General features: G+C 52.7%; 2 protein-coding genes across 4 annotated transcripts in view; one reads left to right on the plus strand and one right to left on the minus strand.

Moving 5' to 3' along the window:
- Positions 1–618, minus strand: part of Prdm16 (PR/SET domain 16) — a 315,023-nt gene extending 314,405 nt beyond the window's left edge. For all 3 annotated transcript variants that reach the window (XM_005368644.2, XM_026790028.1, XM_026790027.1), the window contains exon 1: positions 81–618. In XM_005368644.2, the coding sequence (XP_005368701.1) occupies positions 81–117 (37 nt within the window). In that variant the 5' untranslated portion in view covers positions 118–618. The remainder of the gene's footprint in view (positions 1–80) is intronic.
- LOC113458508 (translation initiation factor IF-2-like) lies at positions 272–1,864 on the plus strand. The gene is made up of 5 exons (XM_026790006.1): positions 272–351; positions 536–642; positions 720–1,158; positions 1,250–1,406; positions 1,650–1,864. The coding sequence occupies exons 1-5, from the start codon at positions 272–274 to the stop codon at positions 1,650–1,652; spliced, it is 786 nt and encodes a 261-aa protein (XP_026645807.1). The 3' UTR covers positions 1,653–1,864.
- Positions 1,865–14,183: the final 12,319 nt, after the last annotated feature.

A 14,183-nucleotide genomic window follows, 5' to 3' on the forward strand; every position in this document is an offset into this window, starting at 1 on the left:
GACGCGCACCCCTGGCCCGGGTACCCCGGTCCCGCGGCCCGGGCCCGGCGACGCGGCGTGGTCGAGCGCGGGAGACTTACTTTTGGCTAGCTTCCTCGCCCTCGCCTTGGATCGCATGGTGTCGGCTCGCGGAATCTCTCTCCTCCTCCTTGAGCCCAGAAGCAGCTACACACTATCTTCATCTCCCTAGCATTGTCAGTTTGGACACCTTCGCACATGCGCACAGAGCACTCAATCTGACACCCCTCGCCGGGGCCAAAAAAACTTTGCAATGTGTTCATCATCCTCTTCGTCGCGCCGCCGCCGCCGCCGCCTCGGCGCGGGATTGGGGGGCTCTCCGATGCCTTCTCGGTCTTCACCTCACTTCTCTCTCTCTCCCCCCTCCCCCCCCCTTTTCAGTACAGCTCGGAACTGGCCCTTTAAGAAAACATTCCGTGCTCGTCGCTCCCGCCCGGGGCCCGCACCCTGGACACTTTAAAAGGACCCAGGTAGCCCTGGAGGCGAGGTGACTGTCCCCCCGCCCTGCCCCGCACAGCGCTGCAGCTCCTGCCCCAAGCCGGGCCGAAAAGGAGACTGGCGGCTGCGGTTTTCTGCGCGACTTCCTCGGATTTCCCCACAAACGCGCTGATAGTTCGGACGCGGGTTCGGGCTGGTTTTGCTGCGTTTTATTGCATTTTATTACTAATTAAAAAGCTTTCGTTCGCCGTCGTCCCACTGAGCTCTCCTCCCGAACTCCCCTCAGTCCCTGCCCGCACCCTGCGCTCGCGGAGGGGGTGTCGGGGCCAACGCGCCAGAACCCGGCTCCTCCGAAGCCCCCGCCGGCCGCAGCCCCCCGCGGGCCTCCCGCCCCCGCCCCTCCCCCTCGCCCCCACCCCGTGGCTGCAGCTTCGGGCTCCGCGGCTCAAAAACAAACAGCCGAGGCGCCGCCAGCTCCGCGCTCTGCCACCGCCCCGGACGCAGAGCGGCGCTGGACCCGTCGGTCCTCGGTCGGGCGCGGCGGCTGAGGGCAACGCGCCCCGCGTCGGGGGGCGGCCGTGCCAAAGCCAGGCGTCTTGTTCCTGGCGTCCCGGGGCGTCCCGCACCTCTGCGCCTCCGGGGTGGGCCCATGCGCTGCGCTCCGGTCTCCGCGCCCCGTTGGGCTGCGACCGCGGCCCCCAGGTGAGTACCGAGTGCGGAAGCGCCAGAGCTAGGCCACTTTCGGGAGCCAGGGTCCTTTCCCGACACTTCCCTCCGGCTTCTCCCGGCCCAGGTACGTCTTGGGCTGGAGAACCGAGGCACAGGTGGAGGAGTGCGGGCTGGAAAAGATCTGGCGCTTCTGTTCCTGCAGACTTCAGGCTCGGAGTTCAGGCCGGCGAGGGGCCTGGCAGGGCAAGAGCAGGGTGGCCCCAACTAAGAGGCCTAATGGGGTGAGTGTAAATTCCTCCTGAGAGTACAGCTACAATTTGAGTTTGAATTGGAAACAAACGGAGGCGCTGCTGGGGCTGGGTCACTGCCCTGGGCGCCCTTCCCGAATACCAAGGTCCCTCCAGGCAACAAGATTTAGATCTGTCACGGTGTCACCTGAGCCTTAGAAGGGGTAGGCGCCATTTGGGTCTTTCTGCCTCCCAGGTGGGGCTTCTCGCCATCCTCACCCCCTCTTTGTTGTGCAGTAAAAACAGCCTTCGAGTACCGAAATCTGCACGGCCGAAACCCGTTAAAACTGCAGTCCCCAGAGAGTACTTCCTATAGACCTGCTCACCCAATGGAGAGTTGCTGCTGGGCCCAAACTACCCAGGGAAGAGCTCCAGAGCGGGCTGCAGCAGTGTGCGGAGCCTTCCGACTACCAGAGGCATCGCTTCCCTGCCGAGATTCAAATGTCTCTGCCTCGGAGGAGCCCACAGCTCTGGGTGCCTAGCCCTGCACCCAGCTGGCTGCACAGATGGAGGCCCTGTTGTGGAAGGACCTCACTCTTCTCCCTTTCTCAGCCTCTCTACCTGGGCTTAGTCACAGATCCACCTCTGAGCTAGGCTCTGGAGGTCGTGGTGAGGAGCTTCCATGGCAGGCTAAGGCAGTGCGGCAGCTCTGGTGCGTCTTGGAGGGCCCCGCATCTGCTCACCCTCACGGGGTGGTGTGACAGAAGGAGCCCAAGTGGCCTCTAGTTTGTGGGCTTAACCTGACTGGCGGTGTACAGCAGAGAGGGCTCAAGGCCACCCCAGGTATCCCTTGTTTACCTGTAACCTCAAAGGCGATCTGGAGAACCCGTGGAAAGATACAAAGACGCTGCTTGAAGAGCTCTCTGCAGCAGAGGGCCCTGCAACGCCACTACCCTAGCCCAGCCCTGGCTTCTTTTTCTCTAATCTTAGGGGCTGCCAGAGCTACCCTCACCTACCCCCAGGCAGAAAGGCCAGATCTCTTCTAGGGTGTTCTAGAGTTTGCTGGAGCCCTCCTTCTGGTTCCCCTCTCTGCTCAGGAGGACACAGAATTCTGATCAGTTTGTGCCAGATCAGCTGACCCTTTCCAGTGAAGGTGTGAGCAACGGGCAGTAGCAGTCTATTGCCCACCTTGCTCTGAGCTGGGGGATGGCCTGCCCGAGGAGGAAGTCTGGGAACCGAGACTGACTCCCTCCTGACCAAGGAAAACCCCAGGTCCTGCAATTACTCTTCAGTACCTCCAGGTCTTGAAAAGCCAGTGGCCCTGGCCAGGCCCTGCCCCCGCGTGGCCACACTTAAAAGCTGAGAGGTCAGACATGGAGGAATTTCTCGGCGAGAGTGGAAAAGCAAGGGAAATCAGACACAGGTCCCCTTGGAGGTGGTTCTGTAACTCCGTACCACTAAGAAAATTTTTTAGCAGGAATGGGGGCCCGACACTGAGAGAAACAAGCATGGGCAAGGAGGGGGCCTGTAGGGGAGATGATTATTACTAAATGTTTTCAGAATCACTGAGTCAAGCTCCGGGGAATTTGGAGACCATGGACTCTGTGGTGAGAAGTGCTGCACACTCTCAGTGTGTGTGGTTGACCAAATGCTCCCTGTGCTGGACGAATGCTAACACTGCCAAGTTCAGGGACCAACTTCATTGCTGGTGGGGGAAGGGTGTGCTAGGGAAAAGACTCCCACCAATTTCTACCAAGAACTGGAGCCAATTATCCCAGGGGACTGAAGAAGGATCAGAAGAGGGTCCTCAGTCACTTAGAGAACTCTGAGTCCCTAAGTTCCTACCTACTGCCAAGTCTACAAGGTCCCTTGGCTTAGCCACACCCTGTCCCAGGCCTCCTAGAGGAAGCCAGCCTCTGGAGAGGTACTGGGGTCAGAAGTGCATCTTTACCCCTCTTAGACCACCCCCGGGGGAGGGCAGAGAGTCACTGCAGCCCCTTGTGCAGCCTTGCCAGTTGTGCCTACCACCACGGGTTCCTGTGTCACCCGGCCTCTCTTCTATGCTCCCGGAACTCTTCAGCACTCCAGACACTCTGCCTCCACGTGTAGTCCCAGTCCCGTTGTGGTGCCTGTCCAGTAGCAAAGAAAATAAAAGCACCTCTCCTTACTGTTGCCACATGTGCTTGGGGGTGGGGGGGGGAGCTGGAGGTCCCCTGGAGGGATCTCAAGACCACCACCAGTCCTCACCCCTAACTAGCACATGGGCCACCAAACCAGGGTGGATGTGGGTCTCTTCACCGCGGAGGTGTTTCATGTTTCCATGTCTTTGTTGGAGGTGGTGGTTGGTTACCAATGCATAGATTGAAAAAACAGAGCAGAGACTGGGCAGGGGTGTTGGGGAGTGGGGAGGAATAAAGTCGCCTTCCTGCTTGAGGCAAGAAGGAGCCTGCCTGTCTGCAGATTGGTTCTGACTGGTGTTTGGGATGGGTATGAGATACCTAAGGAACTGTCCTCACCCAGGCCTCTGAAGTGGTCCCAAATGAGTGACTCCCAGCACAGCCCTCTACCCTGGAGCCCTTTTCAGACCCCCCCCTTTACCCATCTGTCCTCCTAGCTCCACAGAACCTCGATGTGACCTGGATGACCTTGAGAACATGAGGACAGTGGTCGGAACTTCTGCCCAAGGGGTTTTCTCTATGAAAATTTGGGACCTCCAGGGCCAATACCAATTCCTAGGTTCCAAACTGGGTCTCTGGTCCGTGTGGGATGCTCTCAACCAAGACTTCCCAGGGGTATAACCTTGTAGCCTGTGTTGAAAAAACCCCAGATGCTCAGAATGGACTTCTTTGGACCACAGGGTGACTTTTGTCGCTTCTTCATTGGCAATGTCCTGGAGGCCTTCGCAAGCATCCTTACAAGGGTGCTGCGCTGCCTGGAGACTCTTGCAGAATTTCTCTGTCTGACTTCGCTTCCTGAGTCCCTGCTGGGGTGATGTATAGGAGACAATTTGCCACTTGCCTGCATATTTGGCAGTGCGATGGCGGTGAGGACATGGTAGGGGGATTGTTTTGTTTTGCTGTAAAGCACTGAGAGATCGGGACTGAGTTCCCTTGTCCTCTTCGTTTGAGTCCAGGAGGGAGTTAGCTTTTATATCTTTAGAAAATGCTCTCCAGAAGGCGATGGAAGCCCCCAAGGACTCCTTCTGCCTGGAGAGCACCACGTGCAGGATCAAATGCGGAGAAGCCCCGGGCTTTTACAACTGTGTTGGGGCTGTGGCCACCGGGAGCAATAAACGGAATCGGTTTCTCACGCTTTCCCTCTCGATCCGCAAACCTTCGAAAATCCACTAACGAATCTGGATCTATGGTTTGCGCTGCTTGTGTCCTTGAGGCGTGCACTTTCCCCCAACTTCGCAGCAGTACAGCTAGTAGGTCCCTTCCTTCCGCCCGTGCTCACTAGCAGCAACTTCGTTACAGGTAACGCCCAGGAGCCCAGGAATGAGCTGAGCCCCTCGCGCCTGAGCGGCACCCGCGTGGCTTCCAAGCGCCGCCACACTAGGATGCTCCCGCTTCTAGCGAGCGCGAGCAGAGAGAGCCGGGACAGCAACGAAAACAAACTGCAAGGCTCTCCAGCCTGGCGGCCGAGGTTCTGGAGCCGCCGCGGAGTAGCAGCCTGCCTTCCCTGCCCGGGCGACGTCCAGAGCTAGGTAGAGCAAAACAACGAAGGCTATGCATCTCATCTTGAATCCGAAACTACATTTCGTTTTGCAAAGTCACCTACTACTTACTGACTCAATGGCAGATGGGCCCGTAGAGCTGACACTCGATTTGGAAACCAAATTTTGTGTTTGAACTTGTATGGCGCTGCACCCCGCAGCTGCAACTGTTGGGTGGGAGCAGCGAGGTATTTCTTCTCCTCCGGTTAGGTTACCCTTCTGTGACTTGGGACCACTTCTCTTCATAGTTCTTGTGTGATTGGCAGGCAAGAATGGTTAGTTGCAGGCCAGGCTGAAGACTAGAGGAGGCACAGCGCAGCCTGCCCTCCTGAGCCGCGGTTTTAGGCCAACCGAAGTAGTGCTCTCTGTTGAGAGGAATTTTCTCTTAAGACTCTGGGGCTATCTGCGCATCCCTGTGCACTCTCGGCTTCCTCCTTTCTTTTCGGCGGAGGAGTTGATAGTGTCTCCTCTTGGCCCAGGAAAAGGTTTGTTCTTCTCTTGTCCTCATTGGGGATAGAGTTACCAGAAAAATTAACAAGGCCTCTCCATCCAGGACTCGAAATCCTAAAGAGGGTGAATAGTGTTGTGGGGGGCAACAGCCGATAGATGCTCTTGCTCAGAGCCCTCCCCACAAACACACAAGCACATCATCAACTCCCATTGGCTGCTTTGGCCTGGCTTGTGTGGTGGGTACTGGGGAGGGACCCAGCCCAGACTTCAACTACTACAGAACTTCTCCTTCAGTGGGGGGGGGGGGTGGTGGAGGTAGGAGTCCTGGCCAGCAAGGGAAAAGGGCTCCCTAAGTGATACAACTTCTCACCTTTCCTTCCTTCCCCAAGACCTCAGATCCAGACACCGAGAGCAGGAGGGATGGGGACTTCGATGGCCAGGGAGATGCCCAAACCGACTCTGCCTCCTCCCTCCTCCAGTGGCTTTCTACTAAAGCCATAACAGCAGAACAGTGACTGTGGAGACGTGTTTTGTGAGCCGGCAAGAAAAGGGCAGAGACCAGTATGGCCTGAGGCTGGGGAAAAAAATTACCAGTTCTGCCAGAGTCACTACAGGTGATGGACTCAGTGGCCCATGTCCTCCAGGGACCAGGTGCCTGCTCTCCACCTGTGCCCCAAGTGGAAAAGCCCAGAAGGACAGAGGTAGCAGTGAATCTTACTGACTTCACCGGGCTTTGTGACCTTGCCTCTCTGGCATCCTGCCTTCATCCCTCCTGACTGTCGGATCCCAGTTTGTTGCCTGGTAGTGAGGCTCTTTAAGAAAGAAACCAGACAACCCTGCATTAGGCACAGTCCAAAGCCCTCCGTGCTACCTCAATGAGGAGTAACTGTGTGTGGAAGCCTAGGGACCTGGGTGAGAATGACTGGGTTTCATCTTGAGCATCCCCTCACACACGGGAGAGGTGACTTCCATAACTGTAACAGATAGACATCGGGTACCCGCAGGAGAGATGCTGTCTACTGAGGCAGGGTGGGTTGGGTCCTGCCCTCTGTTGAAGAATCTGTCCTCTAAGCCAGCATAAAGCCATTTTCATTTAAAGCAGCTTGGCTACTTCCAAGAGACCCCAGGGATCAGGCTTTGTGGACAGGTGAGAGCCGGGAGGGCTATGCACCTGCATCTTCAGAGATTCTGACCACTCCTACCTTTTGTATGTAATTCTGCCCTAATTGCAGGTGATCTCAGAGGACTAAAGTATAAAGACTGTGGGACCAGCAGGGTGGGTGATTCTGTCTATACAGCTATGGGGACGTTTCTGGTGGTGCAGCTGCTTTGGGAGTCACTCTTACACTAAGAAACCCTCACCTGTGCTCTCTTGGCTTCCCCAAGTTAGACTACAGTGGGATTCAGGGTCAGTTTGGAGTCGTATAAGGAGGAAGCCCAGGTTTATGTCTCCACAGGAAAAGAGTCCCTTAAACACCCCCAAGCCTATCTTGCATCCCTGCCCTCGTCTGGCAGAGCTGTGAGGATGAGAGCAAGAATACAGCTGTTGTCCTGGGGTCGGGGCGGGGGGGGCAGAGGAAGCTGTGACCCAGTCAGATCACACTTCTTTGGGACCCTCCATCAGCTCCTCCACTCTCCAGAGCTCCTGTTCCCTGGCAACAGGAGGTGTGTGGGTGGGAACAACCCCTAGCAGTAGCCTTCCAGGGAGGGCTACACTTCCCAGGAACTCCTTCAGTTCCCGGAGGAGGACAGCAGAGGTAAGAGCTCTTTCCCCTCCTGCTACTTTTTCAATTCCTCTTACAGAACCTAGGGTTTGTCCTCAGAGCTTCTGAGAGCTGAAGCCCTGGAAAGCATCTGCCCCTTGCCTGGACAAAGAGAGGGCAGTGGAAGCCATGTGCAAGGACTCATGTTTCGTGGTGGGGGGGCAGTTGATCACTCAATGTGGACTTCTCAGGGGTTTCATGGGTCCCCTCCCCAACCCCCCACAGCTCCAGGCTGGCCTGGAACAGGACAAACTCAGCCAGCTGGGCTCTGTGCTTCCTGAATCCAGAACTCCATGGGCAATCAGGAGCCCCCTTCTCTACACCCCATTTGAGGGCTGGGGTGTGGCTGTCTGGGTCGAGGGGAGGCCTCATTTCTGAGCCAATAGCTTTTGGGGGGCTCACCATAGGACTAACACACTGAGGTCATGTCCTGACACACCAGCATATTCTGTATTTGAGCTTCTAGTAAGGCATGTTTAATTATCAAATGTATCACTAGGGGAACAAAACCAGTGTCCGTTAAGTGTTCACAAAGCCTGGGCCACATGGGACACATGGTTCTAGCGAGTATGAGTAAGCCAGTTTTCACATTAGAGGAATAACAGTTCTTGTAGCAATGCGGCACTTTTAAAAGAGGTTAATTAATAAACAGCAGGTAATTGTTCATGGCACGATGTGGCAGAGGGTAATTTTCATTTTTGAGGATGGAAGGGCCAGATGCCCCTCCCCACTCAGCATTTCTCTGTAATAATCACCTTGGCTTCCTTCCGCCTTTAATTTTTGCAGCTGGAGCTGTTTATCACTGCTCCAACTTTCACTGAAAAGGCAAAACTATCACTTAAACAAAGCTATTGAAAACTCAGCCTCATATGTGGCTTTCTTAACATAAATAAATCATACAAACCAAGATTTATGTTCAAGGAATGATGTCATTCACTGAAGGCTGCCTTCCCAGTCAGATCAGGATTTCCGTGTGTGTGTCTGTGTGTGTATATGTGTCTCTGTCTGTGTCTCTGTGATTCTATCAGCACACTCGCTTTTTGCAAGAAATTACAACCACAACCTTTCTCTAGCATCCTGGATGCTCTCCTGTTTGTCTCTGGTCATCAAAATGGTCTTGCCTGTGTGAGCCCAGCAGAACCAGGTCTGAGTGACAAGAACATTTTACCCTGCAGTTGAGGACAAGAAAGCAGGGCTTCTCTTAAGAGCTCAGTCAGTTGTCGGTTATTGTCCAGGGTCCCACGGGTCTTTTGACTTTGGAATGAGTACAGTTAGGGAAAACACCTCTACAGAAGCTTAGCCATGCTGAAATGACTGGGGAACTTGAAAGCCATGAAGAGGTAGACAAAAGACTGGACATCCATACAATAGAGTACCGTGTGACCTCCAAAGAGAATAGGACACTGACCCGTGCTACGAAAGGATGAACCTCAGAAACACACCAGTCATTCAAGGCCACCCATCATGTGACTCACATTACAAAGTGTCCAGAATCGAGGCAGACTGGGGGTTGGGAGATGAAGGGAATCTCTGCCTTGTGGAGTGCCCTCTGATGAAAATGTTCTGTGATGAGCCATGGTTCTGGGTACATGTACTGAGGTTTAAATGTCACCTTCCACCTTACCAGAAGATGAATGTTACAATGTGTGACAAACCCCAATAAAGTTGTTACTTACAAACCCCTACTCAGCATTTGAATTTTTAATTAAAATACAGTCACCACGAATATCCGCATTCAAATTCAAGGAAGTGTGCTAACGTTTCGTGGCAGACATGAGTAAATACTGTTCACCCCAGTATGGCTCTAAGGACAGACCAAAGAAAGGATTCCACCAGAGTCAAGATTGGTGTCATTTACAGGACCAGGAGCAACTAAAACTTCCGCCTCCTGGCACTGTTACCTCCCGGCACTGTTAACTGCACATGTATCCTCAGGGATGAGAGCTACGGTGCCCTTATTACACTGCCCCTGAGTTCTCTCTCCCACCTCAAGGGAGCATGGGTCCTAACAGTAACAACTACCCCAGATTAGAGAGAGCAGTGGCCATGTTGTGCCCAGAGAGTGGTTTCACATCTCCAAGCTCTTTAAAGCTTTAACTGTCAAAGTGACCACACAAGTAAGGAATGGTCCCAGCATCCTCACACAGTGCAGAGAGCAGTACACGACACCAGGGCGACACTCAGGGAAAGGGTGAGCATATGTGCCTATACCTCACAGCTCTCCCTGCAGCCAGCCGGAGGTTTGAGGTTAACCTTTCCCTTCCTTTGATGTGCGCTCTTACTGGGGTCCAGTCCGCCATGAACAGGAAGGTACTCTTGTACCCGAACAAGCATGAACCCTGGCACTTGCATGGAGTTGAGGAAAGTCATTCACCGAAAGTCATGTGTGTGATTCCAGAAATGTCCAGAAGAGGCAGAGCCACCAAAATAGAATGTAGATTGGGGCTGCCTTAAACAGCTGGGAAAGCAATGATATCTCATCCAGGGTGGTGTGAGAGCAGGTGAACCACCCACTGTCCGCCCCCAGATGATGGCAAGAGGTTCACTGGGAAGCCACAGGAGGGTAACACTGGCCCAGAGCAGGCTGCACCATGAGCCTTGGGTTCTTCAAGAGTCATTAATGGCAGCAGCTAGAGAGATGATGTCGCTGTTAAGAGACTCATGCACCCACAAGGTGGCTTAAGACCTTCTGTAGCACCAGTTCTAGGATGTTCAATGCCCTCTTCTGGCTTCCACGGCTTACATACACATAGGCAAAATACTCACACACATTTCCTAAAAAACTATCATTTCATACTTGCTTTGTGCTAGGCATAGTCACAGGCCCTAAGAACACAGCAGTGACCCAATCAGGCTTCCGATTTCCCTTGAGGTCACATCCTTGAGGGAAGGCAGCGGTAACAAGCTACATGCATCACATGCCTAGAAAGTTTAAGTGCTAGGGACACAATGGTGGGGTGAGGACTTGGCATAAATAAAAGGTTTGAGATGTAATTCTTTTAGGACTTTACATGTCTAAAAATGTCTTTTCCCAGCACAGCAGGGGGATAGTTGGGCTAGGTATAGAATTCTAGCATGCTGATGGATTTTTCATTCAGAATTAGAGAGTGGTGGCCACAGTCATTTCTTCCAGGAGAGCTGAGAAGTCCATGGGGGTGGGATTCTACTGCCTCAGTGATGTGGGATGTCCTTTTGTATATGTGTTGCTCTTATTGGTTGATGAATAAAGCTGCTTTGGCCTATGGCAGGGAAGAATACAGCCAGGTTGGAAGAGATATATATAGAGAGTAGGTGGAGTCAGGGAGATGCCCTGTAGCTGCCTAAGAAGCAAGAGGTAACAGACCACAAGCCTCATGGTAAAATATAAAATAATGGAAAAGGGTTAATCTAAGATGTAAGGGCTAGCTAGAAATACACCCGAGAAATTGGTCAAACAATGTTATAATTAATACAGTTTCTGTGTGATTATTTGAGTCTGGGCAGCTGGGAATGAAAGAGCAGTCTCTGTTCATACCTCTGGTTTGTGTGCCTGGCTTTTGTGCCTGAAAACTCAAAAGAATCTTCTCTCTGTCTCGGTGTTCAGTGTTTCCTGAGCACATGTCCTGGAGTGGGTGTCTCTTTTTCATTCACACTGGAGCCTTTGACCTTTGGTGATTTTCTTGAAGCATGTTATTGGTGATTTTCTGCGTTATTTTCTCTGTCCTTGGGTTTTTGGGACTTGAAGGTAGTGTTTTCCTCTCCTCATGTAGGATGTGCATACTCCAAACGTCCGTCTCTCCTTGGCCGGTGTCCAAGGCTGGGAGCTGACTGACAGAGGACTCAGGGCTGGTTGTCTCTGACCTCCATGTCTGCGTGCTGCTCAGAATCCTGGATGGTGCTATCTTGAGGAACTCATCTGGTCTCCAAGGGCTTTCCCAGGAAGTCACTGGAGGGGTCTGGCTAACTGGAGAGGTGGGGGTCTATGGTTGTTTGAATGTATTTGGACCCCATAAGCTCATAGGGAATGACACTATTAGGAGGCGTGGCTTAGAGAGGAAGTGTGTCACTGTGGGGGTGGGCTTTGAGGTCTCCTTTTCTCAAGCTCAGTGTGACTCTCCGTTCACTTCCTGTTGCCTGCTGCTCAAGACCTAGGACTCTCAGCTCCAGCACCATGTCTGCCTGCATGCCACCGTGTCCCACAAGATGATAATGGACTAAATCTCTGACACGGAAAGCCACCCCATTTAATGTTTTATAAAGAGTTTTAAAAGAGTTGTCATGGTTGCAGTGTCTCATCACAGCAATATAAACCCTAAGATAAGGTCTCTGCAGTTTCAGGAGAATGAATCTTGAGATGCTCACTGGCAGGCAGAAAGGAGAGTTGCCCTGCAGGGAGGTGAAGGGGAGCCAGGAATTTAATTTGATTGTCACATGCTGTCATTCTAAGTTCCTGATTGTAGACACCCCCACACCCCATCTCCCAAGAGCATTCTTATTAATCCTGAGTTTAGGTGCTGTACCCCCTCCCCACCCCAGTCCAGGGGAATTTTCCTCTTGCTCCCTGTGTTCTCTGGGACTTCTGTAGACTTATGACGCCAGACCCAGTCAGATCCTGTAGGGGGATAATCACAGTCCTGATACTCCACCCCCAACCCAAGGAAGGGAAGCAGCACACAAAGAAGTAAGAGGACCAGCTTGATGTCACCCAATTGCATAAAGGGAAGGTAACTTCTTTGCCCTGTACCCCAACTCTGCTCTCTGCCTCATTCTGGTAAAAACAGCTCTCAGGGTCCCCAAAGGCGTCTAACTGACCTTCCCCACATCTACAGCCCCTGCGTACTTTTGCAACTGGTTCTAAAGGATAGCGTCCCTCCAGGGTCTTGCATTGACTGTCTTACTTAGGACTTCCAGCTCTCCTCTTAGTCCAGGGCATTTCTAGGAGGGCAGGAGACCCCAAGGGAGAAGCTTGGGACACGGGAGTCTCCGTCCTCCTTTCATAGTATCCTTGACAATGGGTGTTTTCATGTAATCCAGGAGCAGAATCTCCCAGCAGGCTTCTGGCACTTTCTTTCCTATATGGGACCTTGAGGTGGACCCGGCAGACCTGGCTGAGCCACCAGCCTCATCCTGCAGAGGAAGAGATGATGAAGTCAAAACCAGCCCTTCCTGAGACCCTGCTGGGTAAAGTCTGGGCCACTCTGAGGCTCGCGATGACTCCAGCCAGGTGTGGTAGGGACACTGTGGTTTGGGCTGGGGACTAGCCTCACTGTAGCCTCTGTCCAAATAACTCTGAGATCCCACACGGTCACCTGTGGGGTAACTCTGGACTCCCTGCAAATGAGCCATGGCAGAAACAGCTGCCCTAGGCTCCCAGGCTTTTATAGGTTTGCCTTAAAGATTTTATTCCAGAAAAAACCCAAAGCAATTAATTCAAATTACAGAGTAGTCATTTGTGATAATATTTGCTTTAAATACATGTTTTTTTTTTTTTTTAAAAAAACCCTCAGCTGTGGGCCTTGAGTGAGTTCGAGGTGAAGGACACCTTGAAATAATTACATTTTTGCTCATTTTATGTTGTGAAAATGGCTTAGTCAATTTGGGGAAGAACGCAAAGTGTTCAGCTGAGCCCCCTATAAAGACTGCACTATTTCTCTTCCCGTTTCTGCCAGCATGGCCACACTGGGATCATTCGTACTTTCGCCTTGAAGGTGGATTTCTTCCAAAAGGCGTCCAGGCGCTGGCCCAGCTGCCTCTCAATCTGCGTCTTGGCAGCAGTGAGGGAGCAAGGCCTCTTCTGGAGGGACACCTGATTGGTGGAGTCCAGAAACCGGAGGACAGGACCTGTATGTCCCTGGGAGCCCTTGTCCTGGCCCACAGCTGCTGTCTCTTCGGGTGGAGGGTGTGAGGGAACTGGGGCTCACCTGTCCAGTTTGTCCTGAGATGATAACGGGGGGGGGGGGTTTACCTGAAGGTGAGTGCAGCCAGATCAGGCCCAGCTAGGACTGTAGCTAGTGTGGAAAGAGGCTCTGAGCCCGGAAAATGGGAATTCATTACAATGACATCGTGCTTCTCCTGGCGTCAGAATGTGGGCCTGTTTGGAGCCCAACTAAGGCTCCCACTGCCACAGATCATCAAGGGCCCAAGGCAGGACTCTCCTGTCCTCCCTGCCACGCCAGGCGCGTGGTTGGATACCTCTCTTAGTGTTCTGCCTGCCTTTTCTTTCAGTCGTGTTTCTTCTTGGTGTGTTACGGAATTTAGATTTCTCATTATGTTTATTTACTTAGTGTGTGAGTGTGTGTGTGTGTGTGTGTGTGTGTAGCGTGGGGGCGCGTGTGCCACGGCACTCCTGTGGAAGTCAGAAGACAGTGTGTGGGAGTTGCTTCTGTCCTTCCACTCTGTGGGTCCCAGGGGACGGGGAGGGGGGATGAACTCAGGTTGCCAGGTTCCTTCATTTGTTAAGTAAGTTCACCAGCACAGTCCCGGGGAAGTTAATCCAGGTCTTAGACTTCACCCCAGCCCATCTTTACATTTTCTTAAAAATTCAAGACAGCATTTTATGTAGCCCAGGCTGGCTTTGAGCCTGCCATGTACGTGGCTGAAGTGAACCTGAGCTTCAGACCCTTTGGTCCCTAAGTCGTCAATGTTAGGATCACAGGTGGGCATCACCTCCACCCTGGTTTATGCAGAGCTGTGGGCAGTGCCTTCCTGGCCAGCACTCTAACGAGACGAACCTGTCCCCTCCCCCAGTCCCTTATGTTTTTTTAAAGTATCCACATTTTTATTTATTTATTGTTCGGTTTTCTTTAGGTTACTGTGCTGGTTGGTTTTATGTCCATTTGACACAAGCTAGAGTCAGCTAAAAGGAGGGAGCTGTGATTTATAAAATGCCTCTACAAGTTCTAACTGTGAGACATTAATCAGTAA

Source organism: Microtus ochrogaster, unplaced genomic scaffold (genome assembly GCF_000317375.1).
Source record: "Microtus ochrogaster isolate Prairie Vole_2 unplaced genomic scaffold, MicOch1.0 UNK38, whole genome shotgun sequence".
Classification (NCBI taxonomy): Eukaryota; Metazoa; Chordata; class Mammalia; order Rodentia; family Cricetidae; genus Microtus; species Microtus ochrogaster.

Bases quoted from the DNA above. Each gene is read 5' to 3' on its own strand.
- LOC113458508 (XM_026790006.1), top strand. From the start codon at position 272: ATGTGTTCATCATCCTCTTCGTCGCGCCGCCGCCGCCGCCGCCTCGGC. The intron at 352-535 runs GTCTTCACCTCA...TGCCCCGCACAG, and splicing joins GGCTCTCCGATGCCTTCTCG to CGCTGCAGCTCCTGCCCCAA. The intron at 643-719 runs GTTCGGGCTGGT...CGTCCCACTGAG, and splicing joins CGCTGATAGTTCGGACGCGG to CTCTCCTCCCGAACTCCCCT.